At 36.7% G+C, this 22,390-nt stretch overlaps 3 protein-coding genes across 3 annotated transcripts; 1 reads left to right on the forward strand and 2 right to left on the reverse strand.

The window, feature by feature from the left end:
• Positions 1-535: 535 nt before the first annotated feature.
• Positions 536-1,922, reverse strand: LOC118274271 (UDP-GlcNAc:betaGal beta-1,3-N-acetylglucosaminyltransferase-like protein 1). Its single transcript, XM_035591718.2, has one exon. It carries the CDS (start codon positions 1,649-1,651, stop codon positions 608-610), a length of 1,044 nt encoding a protein of 347 aa, XP_035447611.2. The 5' UTR covers positions 1,652-1,922; the 3' UTR covers positions 536-607.
• A 227-nt stretch (positions 1,923-2,149) lies between these two features.
• Positions 2,150-13,825, forward strand: LOC118274270 (arrestin domain-containing protein 17). The gene is made up of 8 exons (XM_035591717.2): positions 2,150-2,400; positions 2,546-2,701; positions 5,535-5,746; positions 6,248-6,430; positions 7,264-7,452; positions 10,968-11,165; positions 11,929-12,028; positions 12,399-13,825. Exons 1-8 carry the CDS (start codon positions 2,286-2,288, stop codon positions 12,545-12,547), a joined length of 1,302 nt encoding a protein of 433 aa, XP_035447610.1. The 5' UTR covers positions 2,150-2,285; the 3' UTR covers positions 12,548-13,825.
• Positions 13,826-14,357: 532 nt separating this feature from the next.
• LOC118273940 (regulator of nonsense transcripts 1) lies at positions 14,358-22,186 on the reverse strand. Its single transcript, XM_035591214.2, has 10 exons — positions 21,826-22,186; positions 21,527-21,711; positions 20,398-20,598; positions 20,046-20,116; positions 19,840-19,907; positions 19,202-19,317; positions 18,685-18,894; positions 18,088-18,258; positions 17,772-17,931; positions 14,358-17,686 (listed from the first exon to the last, which is right to left on the reverse strand). The coding sequence occupies exons 1-10, from the start codon at positions 22,003-22,005 to the stop codon at positions 15,935-15,937; spliced, it is 3,114 nt and encodes a 1,037-aa protein (XP_035447107.1). The 5' UTR covers positions 22,006-22,186; the 3' UTR covers positions 14,358-15,934.
• Positions 22,187-22,390: the final 204 nt, after the last annotated feature.

A 22,390-nucleotide genomic window follows, 5' to 3' on the forward strand; every position in this document is an offset into this window, starting at 1 on the left:
ATGCGAGCATTAAGATTTTTTATGTAAATAAAGTCACCTCAGTATGCTGGAGTAAGGATTAACATTATGTGTAGAAACAAAACAGCAATCACTAAACTATTAGAATTTTTGTTGTTTAGTTCTTGAAAGCACATTTTAAATAAATATGATCTCAGAACAGATTAGCCCGAGGTGCAAGTGTTAATCATGGAAGTTAGCACTGAAGCTAGCAGTACAGAACAAGAAAATGTGGATGCTATTGATGGTAATAAGAACTTGAGGGAGAACAATTAGATTTTTAATCAACTTCATTGTCTAAGGCTCAGTTTCACAAGCATGTAAATTCCATTTACTTATAGAAATGATTGTATTGCTGCTCAAAGTATTAGTATTATGATCTCACATTTCACTAAGTTATTACATTGTTTTATATTCACATTAGTATGATAGTGTAATATTTTATAAAATCAAACTTGTAATGATCTTAGCACTAACATAACTTTTAAGTGTGTTTACATGTAGTTGTAATACTTTAATATGCAAAACAATGAAATACTTTAATCAACAGTAATACAATTTTATTGTAATTATCTAGTTATAAAACATGTCAATGCATTATTCCACAATATTAACTGAATAAAACATAATCAATTCCTTCAATGAGATTTAATGATTGTAGATTCCTTTCAAATTCACCATTTGTCATGTCCAATTTAAAACATATTAGTAAAGGGGGCTTTGCATCTGTAAAATGAATAACAGGCAATTTGACTAGTACTTTTCTTTCAATAGGGCAGTATAGTTCCACATGTTGCCCTATTTTGTTCTTGTCAACATCACAAAATGCCACAACTTTATTTAAGTTTTCGGGATCTAAGGATCGAACTAGTCTTCTACCAGCTTTGCCTGCATTCCAAACTGTAAAATGATTCCAACTAGGAAATACACGTTTTTGTAATCTTTCTAGTTGGACCTGCCAAATATTTTCTCTTTTAACAGAAAATGTAGCTGCCTTTGCATGGTAAGCATACACTACCAGTTCCTTTTCTACTCTATATAAGGTTCCTCCAGCATCCAAATGTGCATAGAAAAATATCAGGTCTTCTGGTGTTCCACGGCCAGTTTCCACAAATCCTCCAACCTTGTCATATACACTTCTATGACAGAACCATGTAGGCATTAGCAAAGTAGGTCCGTGGGATGTGTATATTTGGTTCCTCAGCTGCTGGCTGTTAAGGTTGTTAACCCACTGAACATAACGTGGAGTGGAGTCTTTAGGTACTCTCAATATTTTACTGCCAATAATTGCATTTGGTCTTGATGTTGCAGCTTTCCACTGAAGCTCTATTCTCTGAGGTAGCATTATATCATCAATATCTTGAAAACATAAATATTTGCCTGTGCTTATTTTTATAGCACCATTTTTTGCAGCGCCCACTCCTTTTGACGTTTTGCCACCCGATTTAACGAAATCAACTCCTTGCTCCTTAAACTGTTCTTCCCATTTTTTTAAAAGTTCTGGAGTTTTATCAGTACTGCCATCATTATAAACAGCAATTTCAATCTTTAGATCGTCTGTTTTGAATATGGTTTGTTCTGCTATAGAATTCATACAAGTATCTATCCATTCTTCGCCATTATGTACTGGTATGATTACAGAAATATCAGCCATTACTTAATTTATAATTAGTCAAAAAGGAAAGGACATTTGGGAGTAATATAATGTAGACTTATTATCATAAATAGGTCGAGAAGCTATTGTCAGTAAAAGCAAAGGCCTACCGTTGATTTTTTATTTAAAGTAAATAAATATATAATTCAACGATTTAATATCATTTTTGTTTATTTACATAATGCGTTGCGTTTATCAATCTACATGTCCTCTAATCAAACAATCAATGACAACTGTGAAGTGTGAACTGACTGACTGATTAATAAACTGACAAATCTGACAAATGACACTATTTATTTGATGGTTTTGTCAACGTACCATAGAGTATACCTTCGTTTTTGTACTTACTCCCATTCCATGGTTTTTAGCTCGGACTTCGAGGAGGTTGTAATTCTAGGGATATCTTATTTTTTCTTCAATGGCAACTGAGCGGATGTCATGACTTGTTCTGACGTTTGACTACTTTGGCGTTTGTCACTTTTTTGCTCCTTCAGCTGTGACATTTTGTCATTGTCAATCTTCGGATTGTCGTTGACGTTGCCTCTAGTTGATGTCGTAATTTTGTCTAAACATTCAATTAATTCACTTATTTAAATCTATTAATAGTTCAAGTTCATTGTGATATTACCTTATAATGGGTATAAAAGAAGCTAATATTTATTTAGATAATCAATGGAACACGTATTACGCTGGGCAAACCATCAATGGAAGAATAGAATATGTGTTTGATAGTCCTAAAAAAGTCCGAGGTATGTTGCTATGATTATTTTTTATTACTGTCTCTGACTCATGTGTTAGTAGGAGTATGAGAAATACGTTATGTTGACTGTAAGTTACTAACATGAGTACTGTAGTTAAGCCTAAGATCTTGTTCCAATTTATTTTTATTTTTAGGTATCCATGTCAAGTTTAAAGGAGAGGCTCATACAGAATGGTGTGAAAGTAGAAATCAAGAAACTTCCGATGGGAAGACAGAATCGACTGATACCATGCACACCGGGCACGAGGAGTACTTCCAAGTGTCATACTATTTGCTGGGAAGCAACTCAGGTGATTATAAAAAAAAATATTTAAATATTAATTTATTATCAAGATAAACAAACAATGATTAATTAATGACTATTAGCTAGTAAAATATTTACTCTTATTAGATTTGATCATCAGATAAGACAGTCATGCAGTTCCAAGTAATTGACACATAAACTAAAACTAAAGTACTAATGGCAATTGTTAACATGGTAACATAAAAATATAAATATCTCACTCTTTAATATCTCTAGACACAAAACAATAAAATACAATTAAATTGCTTTATCTATATATGCATCCATCTGAAACAGAACCAATTCTGAAAATGTTGTCTTGAATTATTTGTGTGAGTCCAGGGCAGGTTTAAAAGGTGAGAAAAAAAAAAATGTTTGAAGCAATACAAAGTTTGCAGCTAGTTGCAATATAAATGAAAGACACTGTCACATTATTACTAATAACTCAAGTAACAATTATTCACCTTAATGAGTCAATGAAAGGTGACAAATCATACATTTTCACTTGAAATATGAAACATTCAAGTAACTGTTTATACTTTATACAGTTATTTAGATAACCTGGCTGTTACTATCAGTTGTTAACTTGTTTATGTAGTGAAATTATCACTGAATAAAATACCTACAATGTTTTGCAATATTGCATAGAGAGAATGAATTAACTTTTAAGTAATTCTTTAACCATTCAATCTGCATAATAGGTAATGGCATACCAGTTCTATTATGAATTAAGAATAACTGTATGAATAAAATATAACATAGACATAATGATTCATAGTATACTATCCTGTCTTAATCTGTGGTATGTCAGAATGCAGATCTATTTGAGACACAATAAGTTTTCTATTGTCGCATATACAAACAAGAAGTTAATACTAAATGCAAAAGTTTGTTTACCTTTCTATTATACCAAAATTTTAAGGCTGGAGAGTGATACAGAATGTTTTTTTCCAAATGGGTGAATAGTATAAACATAAAGGCTAGTATAAAAAATTTACATTCTGCTTGTTAAAGCTGATGTTTCATGTAAATACCTATGTTATTATAATCTCACTAAAGATTGAAGGTCAAGCACTATGTACATATTATACTACGTACATCATCTATATATATAAAACTCTTCCGTTACTGAGTGACTGACTGACTGACTGACAGACAACGCACAGTCGAAACTACTGGTCGTAGACAGCTGAAATTTGGAATGTAGGTTCCTTGGGATATGTAGGGGAGCACTAAGAAAGGATTTTTGGAAATTCAACCCCCAAGGGGGGAAAAGGGGTAAAAACGTTTCTATGAAAAATCTTATTCCTTGGGTTTATAAACTTGAAACTTGGCATGAACACGTACATAGGCAAGTAAATATGTTTGAGATTATAAGATTTTTCAAACTACCATCCAATCGTGATTTAGGGGTGCGATTGGGTGACTGATTTATTAACGCACAGCCGAAACATTACCGCTCGGTATAGGAGTCTGAGATTTTGAACAGAGGTTCCTTAAGTAACATAAGTGAGCACTAAGAAGGGATTTTTGAAAAGTCAACCCCCAAGGGGGGAAACGGGATAAACTGAGCCGGGGCTGCGGGAAAGTTCTAACGAGATACCGTGGCCCCGGAACGCAAAGGGCAACTGAAGGAACGAGGTGGGTTTTAGTCAGTAAAAGTCTGACACTCCCTTCCGTTCCACCCAGAGCAGGAGAGGTCATTTGAGCCCTGTCGAGATCATTAAAAAACGCTATATATAACCGAATTACACGTGGGCGAAGCCGCGGGCGGAAAGCTAGTACAATATAAATTGCAAAAATATTGATATTTTGTCTGCATCTCTAGGTAGGTATTACCTTATAATCTGTATGAGTAATACATACTACCTACGCTTATTTAAATAAAGTTTATAGAATGTTATTCGGGAAACCATTCAAACACTTAAAATATTTTTTGAAAATTACTACATTTCATATGAAATGATACAAAATTGAACATAACTTCAATGTATATTATTAACTAGCAACTCCTCAGTGGCTTCATCGGCTGCTTGACTCCTGTTAGGCATAGCGTTATGTATTATAGCCTTCCTTGATAAAATGCACTGTCTAACACAAAAATAATTATTGAAATCGGACCAGTAGTTCCAGAGATTAGCGTATTCAAACAGACAAACTCTTCAGCTTTATACATTAGTATAAGTATAGAAGTATATAGGTTTTAGTATAAATTGTAGAACAGAAATATACTGTTTGTCTTATCATTGAACCAGTTTATTATGGGGTCAATCTTCGTTAGCCAGTTGTAATTGTTTAATGGATTCTCCAAGGAGACTAAATGAAGTTGAAGGCAATGTTTAGGTTATAACAACTCGTAAATACATACTATGAGTCACCCGCAGGTAGTTAGCTTCTTCTATACTCTATACTACCTACTACACAAAATGTCTGTTAGGTCTTTGTTTTTCCTTTTCCTGGGAAATAACATAAACTATGTCATTAGTCTCAAGTTTAAAGTAATTCAGTTTATTATCACAAGTTTAACATGAATCCAGTACCCTTAGTACGAGTTTACTTTACGTTGAACGTAAACGAAACGAAGGGCGCGTTCGGCGCTCTGATTGGCCGGCGCTAATGAACCGACCAATCTGAGCGCCAAACGCACTGTCCTTTCGATCTCATTAAACGTAAAATAAACTCGTACTAAGGCCCCAGGTTTTATCAAGCATAAACACCAAGTCAATATGTCCACGCAATAGAATTTCAACCTTATTTCATTAGAATAAAGTCTAAAATCGTTTACAATAAGCTAACTTCTATACCATGGCTCTTTTACTTACAAAAACAAAATTTTACAGGAAACGAAATAGAAATCCCGGCTGGTAAGCAAGTGTATAACTTCACTTGTGCCTTACCTCCTGTTTTACCTTCATCCTTCGAGGGTCAGTATGGGTATGTCAGGTATACAGTCAAAGTGACCCTGGACCGGCCCTGGAAGTTTGACCAAGAGACAAAGATGGCATTTACTGTGATCAATGCATTTGATTTGAATCTCAACCCTTCTTATAAGGTAAGGTGTGATTTTGAACATCGTAATTGTTATATTTTTCTCTAATGTTGCTAAGTTTTTGATGAATCACATAAACACACTAATGTTGGGAGTTAAATGTTGAATTTTTTTATACTTATTTGTCTAGAGACTGTAGCTGTAGCTTCATGGTAGACCACGAAGCAAATAAAAAGAGGAGATGTCATAACTGGATTTCCCTTTAACACAATGCGTGACACTTTATGGAGAGCTCAGGACTTTACAAACCACATCCAATGGAAATATTGGAAAATATGCAGTCAATCCCATTGCCATTTGTTTTGTCACAGTGCACAATCACATTATGACTTCACCTCTTTGTAATTGCTTTATGGTTTCTTTAGTTACAATGAAATAATTACTAAACTTAATAGTTTCTGTTAATAAACAAAATCTTGGTGAGAACATAGTCTTAAATTAAAACCAAATTAAATTGAACTAATGGATCATTATACATATTTAATATTTTCTTTTATATTGTAGGAACCAATCCACATTCAACTAGAGAAGACATTCTGTTGCTTCTGTTGCGCCTCCCCTCCACTGTCAGTTGATGTGCAAGCTCCGGTGTCAGGCTATGTGCCCGGACAGAAGATACCTATAAGAGTAGAGGTAGACAACAAGAGTAATGTCCAACTGCATCTCGTCAAGGTTTTCTTGAGAAAGGTAAGTGAAAAAAATTTAAATACTGTTATACTAGCTACTTCCACGCAGTTTTTCAACCGCTCTGCTCGGCTCCTATTGATCGTAGCGCTGTGTTATATAGTCTATAACCGTCCTCAGTAAATGGACTATCCAACACAAAGATAATTATTCAAATCAGACATTGGATTTTATTCTATTCTAATCTATTCTCCTATTTTATTATATTCTAATCTATTCTTATTCCTATTTTATTCTACTATTCTGAAGCTAATCTTTCTTTTTCCAAAACAGTAGTGTATAATTGTGATTACTGTAAACATTTTACAAATGAGTCTCATTAACTGGTTTGTTCCTGTCCATTATGTGATTAACTTTAATTTACAGTACTCGATTTAAGTGAGTTCTTATGAGCGGTGTGGCAATTTATCTCTATTATTATATTTATCCTTGATTGTTTGTCATGTTTTATAAGTTTATAGTTATTTATTGCTTTGAATCTAGTCAGGTGGTTTTCAAATATGGTTTTAAATTGACATAAGTTCCATAATAAATTATGGTATTCTTACTCTTTAGTAGAGACATCAATATTTTTTACTGGTTAAAAGGTTTCCTGGTTGCTACTCTGACCTAAATGAGAACTTATAGACTAAAATACTAGCGTAGTGCGAATAAGCCACAACAGTTAATTCTTTAGTCACTAAAGGCTTAACAAGAACAAGAATTCTATTGGTTAATAAACCTTGAACTACACTGCCGCCTCTAGTGGCGCGAAAACCATTATACAATTTAGAGCAGTCATTCAGAAATTTGTCCTATACAAACATTTCAATTATTAATTTAAAAAATTGTTCTAGGTGGTAACATACAGAGCCACATCACCTACAAATCAGACGAAGAAGATCAAAGATGTAGTCCTGACGATACAAGAAGGGCCGGCGCCCGCAGGAACAACGAAGAGTTGGGACCTAACTATGGAAGTGCCGCCCATACCGCCGTCCGATCTAGTCAACTGTAACATCATTGATTTAGACTACGATTTCAAGGTAAGATGCATTGAATTACGTAATGTAAACGTCTAGTAATCATTATACAATTATTATATTAAGATTGGTATAATAAGTGCGTTTGCTACCCTAATTATCCGGATCCTTAGTAAGAACGAAATGAAAGCGCGTTCGGCGCTCTGATTGGCCGGCGGGAATGAACCAACCAATCAGAGCACCGAACGCGCTGTCGTTAAACGTAAAACAAACTCGTACTAAGCCCTCTGTTAACTGTGAAGGACGTGAATAACCGCAGGCTATACTTACTACAAGTAAGACTTACTTCCTAATTGTTTTGTACTTTATAGCTACTAAAATATATTTTACTAGTCCATATCCATTTGACTGCACGATTGGCGCGGTGGCTGGGTAACCGGCTTCCGCGCAACGTGTAGCGGGTTCGATTCCCACATCGAACAACTCTTTGTGTGATCCACAAATTGTTGTTTCGGGTCTGGTTGTCATGTGTATGTGAACTTGTACGACACAGGAGAAAATCCTAATGTGGGGTAACGTTTTTTTTAAATATTCCGTGAACAGTTGCTAGTTGTCTTGCACTGCTCAATGATCCACCATTCTGATACCATCGTAACAGCATACTAAGGCCCCAGTTGTATAACAACTATAATAATTGTATCTTTATACCGAATTCTATCAGATCCATTCAGTAGATTTTCGTATAGGAGTTACAAACGTACATACTCACAAACTTTCGTCTTCTTCTATAATATTAGTAGGACTTTCAAATGAGCATTGTTATCACAGCGGCGAAAGTAACACCCGCAGTGTACGGAAATAGACGTGGTGCAATTGCATACCAATAACAACTTTAATGTTATAGAGATAAGGCCCATTTTAAAACGAAATGTGATTGTAGTGAACTATAAAAGAATGCAAATATTTTACATTTGATGCAATAGTATGTGTTCTTGCTACGTACCTAGTATAGGTTACTAAATTGTCGTAGAATGAGCTGGAATTTTATTATCTTTTGTTTTCTCTTAATTCAGCGATTACAATTGCAACTGCAGATTTCAATGCTCATATAACACGCAATTTGGAATTGATTCTGTTATTCAGTGGCGTAGCGTGGCCTAATATAGACGTGGATAAGTCATATAGCCAAGGACTTTATAAAATCGTTTTATTACTGACAATACAAGAAGGTTCATACTTACACATTTCTAGGAGTACCTACAGTACAAATTAAATGTGATACCCAAATTTATTACGTGCCATCGCCGTTTATTATTATGAGTTCTAATAGAAGGCGATCCTTTAATCATGTAACACATCTCATTCCATATTGTATACAATGCATCATAATGCCTTTTATCCTCGAAGGGAAAGGCAGAGGTGCACATGAGCATGTAATGCCATTGTACAATGTACACCCACTATTCACCATTTGTGCTATATGCCATATCATCATCATCAGCCGAGAGATGTCCACTTCTGAATATGCCATATACTGAGCACAATTCCAGATTCCGTGCTACTACTCATATATTGTATACAAAAACCGAAAAAATTATATATATACTTGACTGACCCCGTAAAGAAGCCCGAAATCCTACTTAGCGCTTGCGATCACTTGACAATACTGTCCATAGGACAAAATAAATTATCTCCATATTCAAAGCCGAAGTAGAGTAACAGAGTTAATGACACGGTCGGTCCACCATATTAATTTCATTGCCATAGTACCTCCCAAGGTAACTCCATTATGTAATAACAGACGGCTTATCTAGCCAGTTTTTTGTGTATGATCTCACAATGATGTCATAGTCGAACTCGAAACAGAATTCACACGAAATTTACGTACGTGTGAATAAAATTAGATATGCTAATCAATGGTTTGATGAATGAAAAATGTTTTATTTTATCTGTTCCTCGAAGTGGATCCGGGCTTTGACATTTTTTCTATCCACATTCTGCTAGGTAATAAGAGATGGGCTACTTGGCAACATTTCAGAATTCGTGTTGTTACTGATTCAATATGCAAATTCTGATCTTTTTATTCATGTAATTTTATAATGATTATGTACTTCTCGTCTTTGTCCTAAGGGCAGATACTATTTAATTCCGATAGCTTAGTAAATACGATACGAGCATACTTTTTTAGCATCCATCACATTCAAACACTTGGCCAGACAAGCAATCACAACTCACAAACACCTGAAAACTATCCTATCTTTTAGGGTATCTCCTATAAGAATTTTGTGAAAGAAAACCTTTATAAAACAGTTTTCAAACCGACTAACCCATGTGGGCACTTTGGTCAGTCGCACTAACATCAAAGAGTCGTAAAAATTGCATATAAAATTACGAAGAATATCAAATTATTTGATTTTATGAATCAGTTAAAACGCTTGCTTATAGTTTTACTGTAGGTACATATACGGCCAAGTTATTGCACCTACATAGAATATGCATTAGCATTTATACGTGTATGCTGCTGTATGTTTATGTGTTGACATTTACAGACAGACTTTCACCAATTATCAGGCAACTTTCAGCTTTAAATCTAGATCATTACGGTACTTTGTTTATTTGATGATGTTACATAAATTAACTTAAGGCTTTGTCCAGGGGGACAGGCGAAAAATTACATATGTCTACTGTGATCTTTACCCTGACTGACATATCTCTAGTTTCCATCACGTTTATACATTGGTCATAGAACCATGTCGATTGAGAATGTATTCCAACTGAATTGTTCCAATAGAATCTTCAATACAATTAGCTAAATAATAGGTAAATATTGCACTAATAGACAGACTAAAAGCCATTGACCCCATTTGTTTACGTGAGGTGCTAACGACTGCATATTAATGTTATGGATGTCGCGTGTATATCTGTAGGTGTAATGTCCGGTCTATTTCGCTTCAGTACGTATGTTGCATCTAAACTTCTAAAGAATACCAATTTAAAATTATAATAATTTTCTTTTTTGACAATGTACAGAGAACTTAGTATCACTAGGGTTTTCGAATCGTTTTAATCTGGGGTATACATTAGACAAACAAACCAGCAGGTAAGTCCAATGGTAGTATAATAACCCATATCCCATAGACATGGAAACCCTGCAACACTAGTAGAGTATAACAGTTATAATAGAGGTGGATTAAACCTAGAGAGCGCCGTAGGCAAGCACCTCATAAGCGCCCAGGCCGTCACTCTGGCAGTTGGGCCCACACTTCTCACGGCGCCTGTCTATAACCTGGCGCTAGGCACATGCCTAGTTTATCTTTGGGATAATACGGCTCAGAGTAAAAGTGCACTGCTGGCCTTACAAGTTTCAATTTAACATCTTACACAAATCTGGAATAAGTAACAATAGACAACTGACAAAATATAAATGCAATAACAACAACTTAGTTAGAGAATAGAAAATAGGCGTGACTTTGTGTGGCCTCCTTTTAATGCACATTTTTACTGTAAATTAGAAATAGAAAAGCCAAGTCTACTGTGTAAATTGTGTAATAAAAATAAAATCCCTTTCTTTTTTTCAGGTGGAATGTGTAGTATCGGGTATGCATTTGAACATGAGTGGCAAGAAATATATCGCCATCGGAACTGTACCGTTGGTCGGTATGGTGGGTCAAGTGGCGCCCTCTGCACCACCACCAAACAACGCAGAAACCGGAGAGACAAGTCCAGGCTCGCCTAGTCAACCGGCTGTGCTGCCCGTCAGTCCCGGACAGCCTATGGTAAGGATGTTATAGATAATTTACGTGTAAAATTGGTAAGGAATTAAGGATATATGTAATAAAAACGTAGTAAAAGTACCATGTGTAGAAACGTTTTATTATATTCAATCAATGAATATATTAGAATATCCATTAAACATTACTCTTGTGACTAATTCATTGACTGTATGAGTAATTGAGAGAGTTAAGTAACTGACAGTCAACGCACATTCAAATACTACCAGTTGGAGAGAAAAAAATTTAGAGTTTACGAAGCACGAATAGAGGATTTCCCAGAATTTCTACATATCTCACATATATTTTACATTGAATTTACAAGCAAAAGCTAATACAAATGTAAACTGAGATATATTTACACCTGACACTACGCAATCTGACTCCCGCTCATTAGTCACTTTTAAAAGATGTCACAATTACAATTTGATTGACATCTTGAACACATTTCACACTAAATGTGTTTCAAGTTTTTTTTTTCGTAAACTATTTCTTGAAAGTGCTAATTTACGTGAATGATAGTAATCTCCCATTTTGATGTTGTAAACGTGAGGAAACTTTGTGTTATTATGATGTTTGCGTTCAATCTACCATTGAATCTTAGATGCTAGATGCCATCATCTGAGGCAACTACTGTTTAATTAAAATTCGTAAACATTATTTAGAATGCTTTTTACTTCGCGTTGATTGTAAACATTTTTAACAACAGTGTGGGAGTACCATTTGAACCTGTTCTCTATTAATACATTGTTTATTTTTCCCTATTCAGGTGCCATCAGCGCCAGGCGGTGACGCAGCTCCTGGAGGCTGGGTGATGCCCGGAGCGCAGCCCGTGCAGCCGCCATACCAAACATTGTACCCGACTTTAAGTAAGTTAACTTAATTTTATAATTCTGATCAGATTGAATAATAATACATATAGTATCTAGGTAATTGACAAGTTGAATTGTGCTAAATATTACCAAATATAATCGTGTTTTAACCATGTGTTACCGTCTGTTATGGTCCTAAGGACTGAAATTTTACTATGTGTTGGTGAAATAAGTTCAGATAGACAAATACCAGACCGTTTCTAAGTGACCTTATCTAGAAAAAAATGATCTCTGTACATAACATAAACCAAATAATATTGGGATTAACAAGTGGATGTTAAAACGCAGTTGATGATTCTGTTTTCACTTGTAATAATATCGAAATAATTCTTAACTTTTTTCTTACCAACACCATATTCTTTTGCAGCTACACCAGTTTACAAAGAATCTCCATACCAAGCGCGCACAATTCAGGAGCGGGGAGAATCCAACCACATGTTGATTAGAGGTCCGAATAACTTCGCTCCGTACTATCCTACTTACGCTGCCGTCCAGCCGCCGCCATTACCTCAGTAAAAAAGATCTGATTGCAATCTTTTAACGTGCATTTTATAAACATTTAATATTAAATTGAGATGTTTTCTTGTAGAAAAAAAAATTATTGCTTTAAAATACTCGAAAATAATCTCTCTTTCTAAATTGTATTGATGATATGAAGTATTACTCAAGTATTGTAATTTTTTAAAAATATTAGTGGAGGTAAAAGTATGTGACAATACAAAATATTGTACAAAATTGATAGAATATTGTCGCATTTAGATAATGTTTGGTTTGTATTGAATTTGGCTAGTTGAAAACATCTCAATTGTAAGCAACATTTACAAATATTTATAGAAGTAATTATATTCTTAATTTTAAGCTTTTAATCGCCTTTTGGCATTGTCAGTGTAGTTAGGTTGTGATACTAACGTTGATGTTACGGAATAAAGAACGCTATATTGCCACGCGTAAGGTTCAATTTGCAATTTGATGATACTTAAATTGGCTTTATATGTGCAAAAACATTGGCTTAGCATTCGGTGTCTCGTGGTAGAAAAGCGGTAGGTATGCTTGTACTAAAATTAATTCGAACCTTTATGCAGTTTTGAAGTAATTTTTTTGCATCAATAATTGCAAAACGAAATTGTTTTTAATGTTTTTGATTGGAATGTTCTGGACTGAAAAGACAAAGTATTAAAAAAGTCGAAATTAATCTTAAGGTGTAAGATTTAAGTGTAATCAGTAATCGCACAATTTTTCTTTTATATGAGTATTTAATGCTACCTTTTTGGGTAATAACTTAATAAGAAATAAATATCCGAATGCAACTCCACAATTTAGATTAGTATTCGTAATAAAAGAACTTCGATAGTAGAATTTTAATATGAGAGCTTAACGCATCGAAAATATATTTGTAATATAACGAAATAGGCAGCTTTTCATTGATGTCATTGTTAATCAAGGTCTAAAAGTATCATTCCGCAAATTCTGTTTCCGAACCGGCCTATAAAAAGCTTTAAGACAGTGCCAACTTGACAATATTTTGCGTTCAAAATGAATCTTATAAACATATTTTATGTATAAGTTATAAAGCACATTGTATATGATATTGTTTTGTAATCTCGTTTTTATTTTCAAAGTTTAATTTTGTTAACAATAAGATAATTTATATACGTATCAAATGGTATATTTATCTGTAGGTTGGTCGCATTTTGTATTCCTCTATTAACCATAAAAGAATTGAGATATTGATATTATTGGTTATGTAACAATAACGATATTGTTTTTACAAATAAAATTGCATTATGTTTATGACGATTGTTATTTTATTTTCTTTTTTATATATCATCATCATCATCGGATCATCTGGTGGCAAGCAATCACCGCCGCCCATGAACACCCGAAACACCAGAGGCGTTACATGTACGTTGCGTTGCCGGCCCTTTGCGGGATAGGAATTTAAGGGTTGTCGGGGGATTGGGGAGAGGTAATTGGGCCTTCGGTAACCTACGCATACAACGAAACACAATGCAAGCATTGCTTCACGTCGGTTTTCTGTAAAGCCTTGGTATCACTCCGGTCGAGCCGGCCCATCGTGCCGAAGCATGGATCTGCCACACTTAAATCTCTTCCCAAATCAAAATATGAATAGCCGAGTTAAATGTAGGTATATGAGAAATACAAAGAAAGAAAAAGAAATCACTACAGATTGGAAGACTATATAGTCTTCCTCCTACGCCTATATTAGGTGTTTGAATATCCTTGACGAACCTTTGTTCATAACTTGAAAAGGTTAACATAGTTATGTGAGAGGTAGTAGATAGGTAGAGCTTATGAATAAAAGAAATTATATTTATGACATTCTTTATTGATTTTCCTTCACAAACAAAAATGTAGGTACGTAACTATCTAAGACAGTTCATTATTAACATAATAACAGTAATATATCATACAACAGAAATAGACAAAGAATCTTATTCCACAGTACTTGTTTCCAATACTATAAACTCATATTGAAGACATTTGATTAGACAATCTATAACAGTGTTTAGACAATAGATATAATATTAATAAACATACAAAAGAATTTTGAGGAATGTTTGGTTGAGAGCTTCGTATTCACAAATATCAAAGAAATTCCTGGACAATGGAAAGCATAATAATTTACAGCTAATTTTACAATTTGTACATATAACAGCCATAATTATGTGTTAGGAGTTCACTCCAGGTTTTTTGTCAAGTAGTTCAGTCAAAAATAAGTAAAAAAAGACAGCAGATTGAATGGGAAGGAAAAACAATATAGCCCCGTTTAACATTGATATTGTTTGTCTAACATGTAGATCTGACACTGTTTGATATCGTCAATGATAATGAAGTTATATATGAAAATGTGAATTTCCCTATGACGAAAACAAACCATTACTAGAAATAACTGTGTGTCGCCTAATAAATTATAAATCTTGACTAACTGGCTTAACTTTTCCAAAGTTTTATAATGTAAAATAAAAAATGAATTTAAAATTCTACCATACGAACTGAGATGGTAATATCTTCGTGTACAGAAATTTTTGTACGTCGCGATTCGCTAATACACCTAGAAACGAGAAAACAAGCCTTTAAATACTCAAATAAAAATAAATTCTTTAAAGAATTAGTACTAATTAATGAATGTGACTATTCGATTTTAACACCAAAGAGTAGCGTATTTTTTTCCAACGTAGAATTCTAATATGTTGATAGGACATTGCTTTTACATATGTTTGACATAATTAGCTATCCCATTTACTTTAGTGTAAAGTTACATTGTTAAAGCTATCAGAATTATATTCTAGCCACTGCGATTTATCCTCGAGACGTCATTGTCTACTCGTTTCTATTTGTTCCGTGGTAACGCGTGTAATAATATTATAGGATAGCAACAAGTTTACAGTAATGTCGATTTTTGGTGCATACGTGTCTAATGAAAGTAGGTAATATATTTTACGTTACTACCAATTCGGTCAAAGAACCGGCTTTATTTTGATTAAACCCTTGCCGTAATATCGGTGTTATTAGTTTCAACATCCTATAAAATTTGTATCCCTGTAATGGAACGGTTACATTTTACTTTTGACAACGATACTTGTTGCCCAAGTATGCTCCGCGCGTGACACAATTTCTAAGTTTGAGTTTTCACTCTTCAATACGGTCGATGGGCGAAGACTAACAAAGTCGCGGTCGGATTCCGCCGCCGGCGCAACCGATTCAACCCCGCGGTCGCAACGCACTACGGGGAAGCCTCTGTCTGTCTCTACACCCGAGTTGAGATTGTCGTCGGTCAGGTGTCGGTGCGCATCGGCGTCTGTCGTCAGTACCGTGGATCTCCACCCCGGAGGAGTGAGGTCGGCTGTTGCGGCGCGGCCCGCGGCGGTCCGCCCGGCGCTCTCAGTACTGGCTGCAGCGCGCTCGGAACCCGCCCTGGTACGTGGAGTCCTGCGACAACAGCCCGTCGGGCTGCGACGGACAGTCGGGCGCCGCCGACTCTTGGCTGAAGTCCGGCTGCGAGGCGCCCTGCGACAGCGACAGCGGCGGTTGCTGCGACAGTGGTTCCTGGCTTAGGCGAGGCGGGCGGCGGCGCGCGGGACGCGGCGCGGGCGCGGTCGGCGCGCGCGGCCCGCGGTGCGCAGAGAAGGCGGCGGCCGGCACCGGCGCGTGTAGCAGCGCGGCGCGCTCGGGGCCCACGTAGGCCAGCGGGTCACGCAGCGCGCGCGCGCGGTCGTACACGGAGCCCGGCACCAGCGCCTCGCGCGCGTCGAACATCGACGTCGACATGAAGTGCGAGCCCGGATTCTGCGCGTTCACCAACTTCTTTGGCTTCGCAAACTGGATGGCAGACTCTTTCAGGTTTGAAAGTGGGCCCTCGGTGAGGACTCGACGTTCCTTGTAGAAGGCTAGCAGATGATTCCACAGTGGCTGTTTACTCAACACTTTCGGGTTGCCGACTACTATGAGCCCGTACTTAGCCCGTGTCAGAGCTACGTTCAAACGACGTGGGTCGCTCAGGAAACCGATCCCTTGGTGCTCGTTGGAACGGACGCAAGACATGATAATTATATCTTTTTCTCGACCTTGGAAAGCATCTACACTAGCTACTTCTATCTCCTGGTAAAGTTTGGCATGCAAACTTCCTTGATACTGCATATGTTGAACGAGGTATGATCGCTGACCCTCGTAAGGAGTAATGATACCAATCTGTTCTGGACGTACTCCAGCTTTCAAAAATCGTGTAGTGAGTTTTTCCACATTAGCAGCTTCAGTTCTATTCAAGTAGGATGTTCCAGAACCAGCAATTTCTTCTTGCCCTTGAGTTACGTAGAAGAACATTGGGCGATCAGGTCTCGGCCATGGGAAGTCAATTTTATGCAAACGACGTTCTTCAGCACTAACACCATTCTGAAGAGAACCTTCATAGAAGAAATCAGAAGGGAAACGAGACAGTTCAGGATGCATCCGATATTGGACTTCAAGACGGAATGGACGGATACCGAGGACGACTAAACGTTCGAAAAGACTTTGGCTGAGGCCAGCTTTGGCTGCCTTCTTGCACATGACTACGGGCCCCAGCTGGCAGTGGTCGCCCACGAGGATCAGTTGTCGCGCGCCCAGTACGACGGGCACCATACACTCGGGCTCGGTGGACTGCATGCCCTCGTCTATGAGTATGGACTGGAAGCGCATGCGTGCGACCCTGGGGTCCCCTGCACCGACGCAGGTGGTGCAGACGACGTCGGCGGCGTCCAGCAGACGTCGCTCGGCAGCGCGGCGCAGTGCGCGGTATCTCCTCTCGTCAGCCGCAGACAGCTCTCCAGCTTCTTCCTTCAATCTAGTCAGCTTCCTGAGCTCGCTGTCAGCGGAGCCTAAGGCCCTAGCTTGCTCGTGGAGTGCCAAAAATGACACCGACGACTCCATAGCTTCGCGAGACTTGGCGCAAAGCCTGACGACCTTGAGGCCAGTTCTATGAATCTTTTCAGTGAGCTGGTCGACGGCGGTGTTGGACGGAGCACAGACTAGTACCGGGCCACTGTTCTGTCTCACCAGTTGGTACACGATCGTGGCCGACGTCACGGTTTTTCCCGTACCGGGCGGGCCTTGGATTAGAGACAGTGGACGCTGTAGCGCATGCTTAACTGCATAGACCTGTAAAACAATTAAGATGAGGTTAGAAAAACTGCAGCACGCATGATATTCTACTAACTAGTTCAACTACGAAAAATATAATTACCTGAGAACGATTGAGGTCAGGCAAGTTGGGAGCACTGAAGTGCTTCGGCAAATGAACGCGGAACAGAACTTCTTCCACTTCGTGTCCTAGCAGGCGACGGTAGATGTAGCCAGACACAGAGGAGTCGTCCACAGCGAACTTGCGCAAAGCGAGTTGCATCCTGGATGAAGAGATTACATTAGATAAAAAATATATAAAACTAATGAAACAATAGTATAAAAACACCTTCAAACTACAGATAATTGTATAATACTTGCCGTGGAAGACTGACAAATAAACAGACATACACACTTGTGCATTTATAATATTAACTAACCTGTCAAAAGAAGTACTCTTCCAAATGAAGTCAACAACAAAGTTGGAGGTGCAGTCTAGTGGTGCGCCTGCGCCGCTCTTCAGTTCAAGGCCGACGTCATCGCCATAGTTGTCCGGCACCTTGATCACGTGACCGACACCCGACCACGCTTTATGCAGCTCACCTACATATCTGAAATGGATGCGATTTCCTTAGCAATCTATATTTTTTTCAATCAGTTTAGTCATTTTTGTTTTATGGTAGATACAAACTACAGTTTATTTGAGCAAGAAAGTATGCAAACTTCGCTTTTCTTTCTTAGAGTGTACAGATTAGCCAATTAGCAAGTTGGTATTGAGGCTGGCTCAGATTAAGTTTGGAAATAGATTTATTACCATTTTTAAATGAGTTTATGCCCAGTATACGGTAATAAGCTCACCCCCATTTACATGGGACTTATAACACCAACGATGAAAAGTGGGTGTACATACATGTGGTGTGTCGGAAATACGTGCCGTAATGTGCACCTCTGCCTACGCCTTTGGGTATAATATGAGTAATAATTTCATCTAAATATGTTTTAAATGAATAATAATCTATGTATGCATCTATAATTACCTCAATCTAAGTTCATCTCCATGCATCAACTTCATATCACTATCTGTCTTGGCCAGGGTGAAGTATGCAATGGTTTTCTTATTAAGCCCGACATCCCAACGGACTTCAATGCCTTCCTGGGTCTGAGACTCCTTCAGTCTCTTATCATAATCAGCTTCTAGCTTCACCAGAGGACCAAAGATGTTCTGGTATTGATAACCATCTTCATATCTGAAAAGGAAATTAGTTTTTAAGTAAATAATACAATACTAGCTATATACAAAAATGGTTGGTTACAAACCTATTGAATTAGAGTCCAAATTGGTTATTGGTTATGTTTTAGTTAAATCGAGATTGTTTTCATGTGTTTAAGGTTTTTTTCCTGTAAAGAAATGTTTGGGGGATATGATTTTTACTACAATACTGTGGAAACATGAAAATCAAGATAATATCATTCAAGATAAATAACTGAAGCTGCTAATGTGTCTACAAATTGATATGTATGTAAGGTCTAAAACTAAATTATTTTCATACAAACCTCAAAAGTACTTGATGAGGCTCCTCATCGACTCCAGGCTTCTCCAAATCTTGGAAGGTAGCATCCACATTGTCACGCCACAGCTCTTCGAGGCGTCCTATTTGCTGCGGAGTCACCTAGAAGTAACATTACTGGTTAGTTTCATTCATTATCAACATTATGAACGAGAAATCCTCTGTAGAACATATACCAATGGCTTTCAGATTGTTCATTAAATAAAATTAAGAGAATTTATTCTATTTATTTCTATTACAGATGGCTGCTGCATGCAGGTAACTTCTAATTGACCTATCAGGAAGTTATTAGGGAAGGCCTATGTTGAGCAGTGGAAAGTCTTATGGCTGATATGACAATGATTATGATTTCTATTAGGCTTACAGATTCACAACATCAGATAATTACCTATATTTATAAGAGAAAATTTGCTCCTTACTAGAGAATGTCTACTCAAGAATATGTCCATAGGCATAAATAGTATACAGCAAAAGACTGCATTACTTAACCATCAAACTGCCAGCATGACTTTGAGCTACTTTAGAAGTCAACCTGATATATTCCTCAGAGCCACTTAAAATTGATATCGTTATAATCGTTTTCGAGATTGTGTAACAAGTCTAAGTAGGTATAGTAGGACTTACCTGACGAGCTCTCATCTGCTCCGCCTCAGAAGGGACTTTCACCAGCCAAGATAGAAAGGCTCGGTCAGCTGTAAATTAAGAACATTTCTTACATAACCAATAAGGTAATCTTTGCATTGAATAATTAATGAAGTTATGACATAGTTTAGCTATAAATATATTAGATTTGTTCTTTTAGAAATAATAAATTAAAATAATTATCTTACAAATCAATGGTTTCCATTGCTCTTGGTCCCAGTTCATGTCCTTCAAGGAGCTTTGAGCTGCACATGGTTGTCTGAAAATTACAATAAGTTACATTTAATTATTAAAAGTTCAATTACCCAGCAAATATCAGTAATCAGTACTAACAGGAAAAATACACAAATAAACTATGTCCCATCATTTAATAACATCTTTAAGGACAATATTTCTCAATGTACAAAATTGTTATTCAAATAAATTACTTAAATCAATTTGGCATCTAAAAGTATGTTATGACAATTTATTACTACATCACATTATGCAAGATGTTATATCACAATATTATTTCATGTATATTTATAAATGGTTTCTTACCGGCACAGCAATACAACAACGGAATCCGCCTTAGCTGGTATAAAGCCAAGAACAAATACATTCCTGGCACCACATGAGTAGCATTCCAGCAGAGTCTCCCCGAGTGGGCCGTCTCTATGCAAGGCTGCTTCCTTGTGCTTGGCACGGACCAGGTGGTTGATGATGTGTGATCCCGAGGTGTTACCACGACCATTGCAGAACCTACAATATAACAATTAAAGTTATGTAGACTGCTTAAAGTCTGTCAAAGGTGTATGTCAAAGGTTTTTTTTATGGGATAGGTCACCAAACAAGCAGACAGATTACCTGATAGTTACCAAACTGCAATCAATCACTGCCCATGGACACCCATAACACCAGAAAAGGTAGTACTATTATTTTTTTATACATAAATAAAAAGGCCGTAGTTGTCTTATAGACAGCTTTTACTAGACAAATTCCTATAAGAATCAACAGTGAATCATAAACCAATTAGAATTTGTAATATTTAAATTTGCATTGGGCTTAAGACAAATAAATCAAGAATTACATTTCAAAAGCTAACTCAAATCTACACCAGTCACTGTATAACTGAAGTGCAGCTAGTTGACTCATTCATTTATCATTGCTAGATATAGCAACTACAAGTAGTAGGTTATTTACTCAGTTTTCAAAACTTATTTCTCATGCATACATTTATTGCATGACAGAAGCCAAGGTCATTTGAATATTATAATAATTATGAAGAATGTTACTTTAATTAAGCACAACAAAGTTGATTCAGGTAATATTATGTTCAAATCGGACATTTACCTTAAAAATATTCAATGAATGCTAATTACAGACATTGTTATGGAAATTAATACTGAAAGATACATTTGCATTGTTGAATATCCAAAGGATTGGAAGGTTAAAGTATGTGGCAGTTTCAATATTATGAATATGGTATGTCATTTGTTGATGTTGGCCTTGTTTTGTGGGTAAAACTAAAGTTTCTGCAGTAGAGTTTACAAGTACAGCATTGCAGTATATTCATACCCTGTGACCTTAAACATTGTAAGCAAAGTTGTACTTTGTAGAAAACCATTGTTTTGTTTGACATGACAGTGTTTAAGCTATTCTAGTGTTAGGCTTAGAGGTATTGACTCACCACTTGTTGCAAATGTTACACATGACAACAGTGGCCGGATCATGTATGCCACAGTACTTGCACGCGTGGTCAGGCAACTCCTTGCTGTACAAGGCCTCATCTTCTTCCTCAAATTGCAACTCTGCTATAGCATTAGTCACATTGGACACTTTCGATGACAAATCAGAACGACCTAAACCGTTCACCTGTAATAATAATTATAGCAATAAAAATATGTTATAAGACGGTTTACGCAGTTACGTATTCATCAAAATAAGGTTAGAGGAAAAACAAAAATATTGAACTATGTTTTCACTAACCTGATTTGAAGATGACAAGCCATGATCATGTTGGGAGGCCTGTGTTTGGCTCTGAGATGGAAGGGTGAAGTCGGTGAATTCGAATTCCGAGCCCTGAGTATCAGCCCCAATAAGATCCGCTTCCTCAGTATCCAAAAACGTGAGTGTTTGTGAGCTCGGTCCATAAGCGTCGACACTCATTTTTCCCCGATATAATTATATTGAACAAAACAAAGAAAATGTGTCAAAAAGATAAAATATTGCACGATTAAACCAAATTCCCATAACAGCCACGCAATAATTATCAAACGACATGCGAAGAACGATGAAAAATCGCCATGTTAGCACATGGTTTGTTTCCGTTTACAAACTGATTGATAATTGGTGCAAATGTGTATGTGGAAAGATAACACCAATCAGCTGCTCGCATTATTACAATGTAGAAATCGTAACCAATCATAGTGAAAGAAAACAAGAGCAATAGACAATATTTTATACTTTTATAAATATTTTGACATTTATCAACTTGATTACCAGGATATTTGTCTACCATCTTGAAATATTCTAACGCACGTAGAGAACCGCC

The sequence above is a fragment of the Spodoptera frugiperda genome, chromosome 3, assembly GCF_023101765.2.
Source record: "Spodoptera frugiperda isolate SF20-4 chromosome 3, AGI-APGP_CSIRO_Sfru_2.0, whole genome shotgun sequence".
Taxonomy (NCBI): Eukaryota; Metazoa; Arthropoda; class Insecta; order Lepidoptera; family Noctuidae; genus Spodoptera; species Spodoptera frugiperda.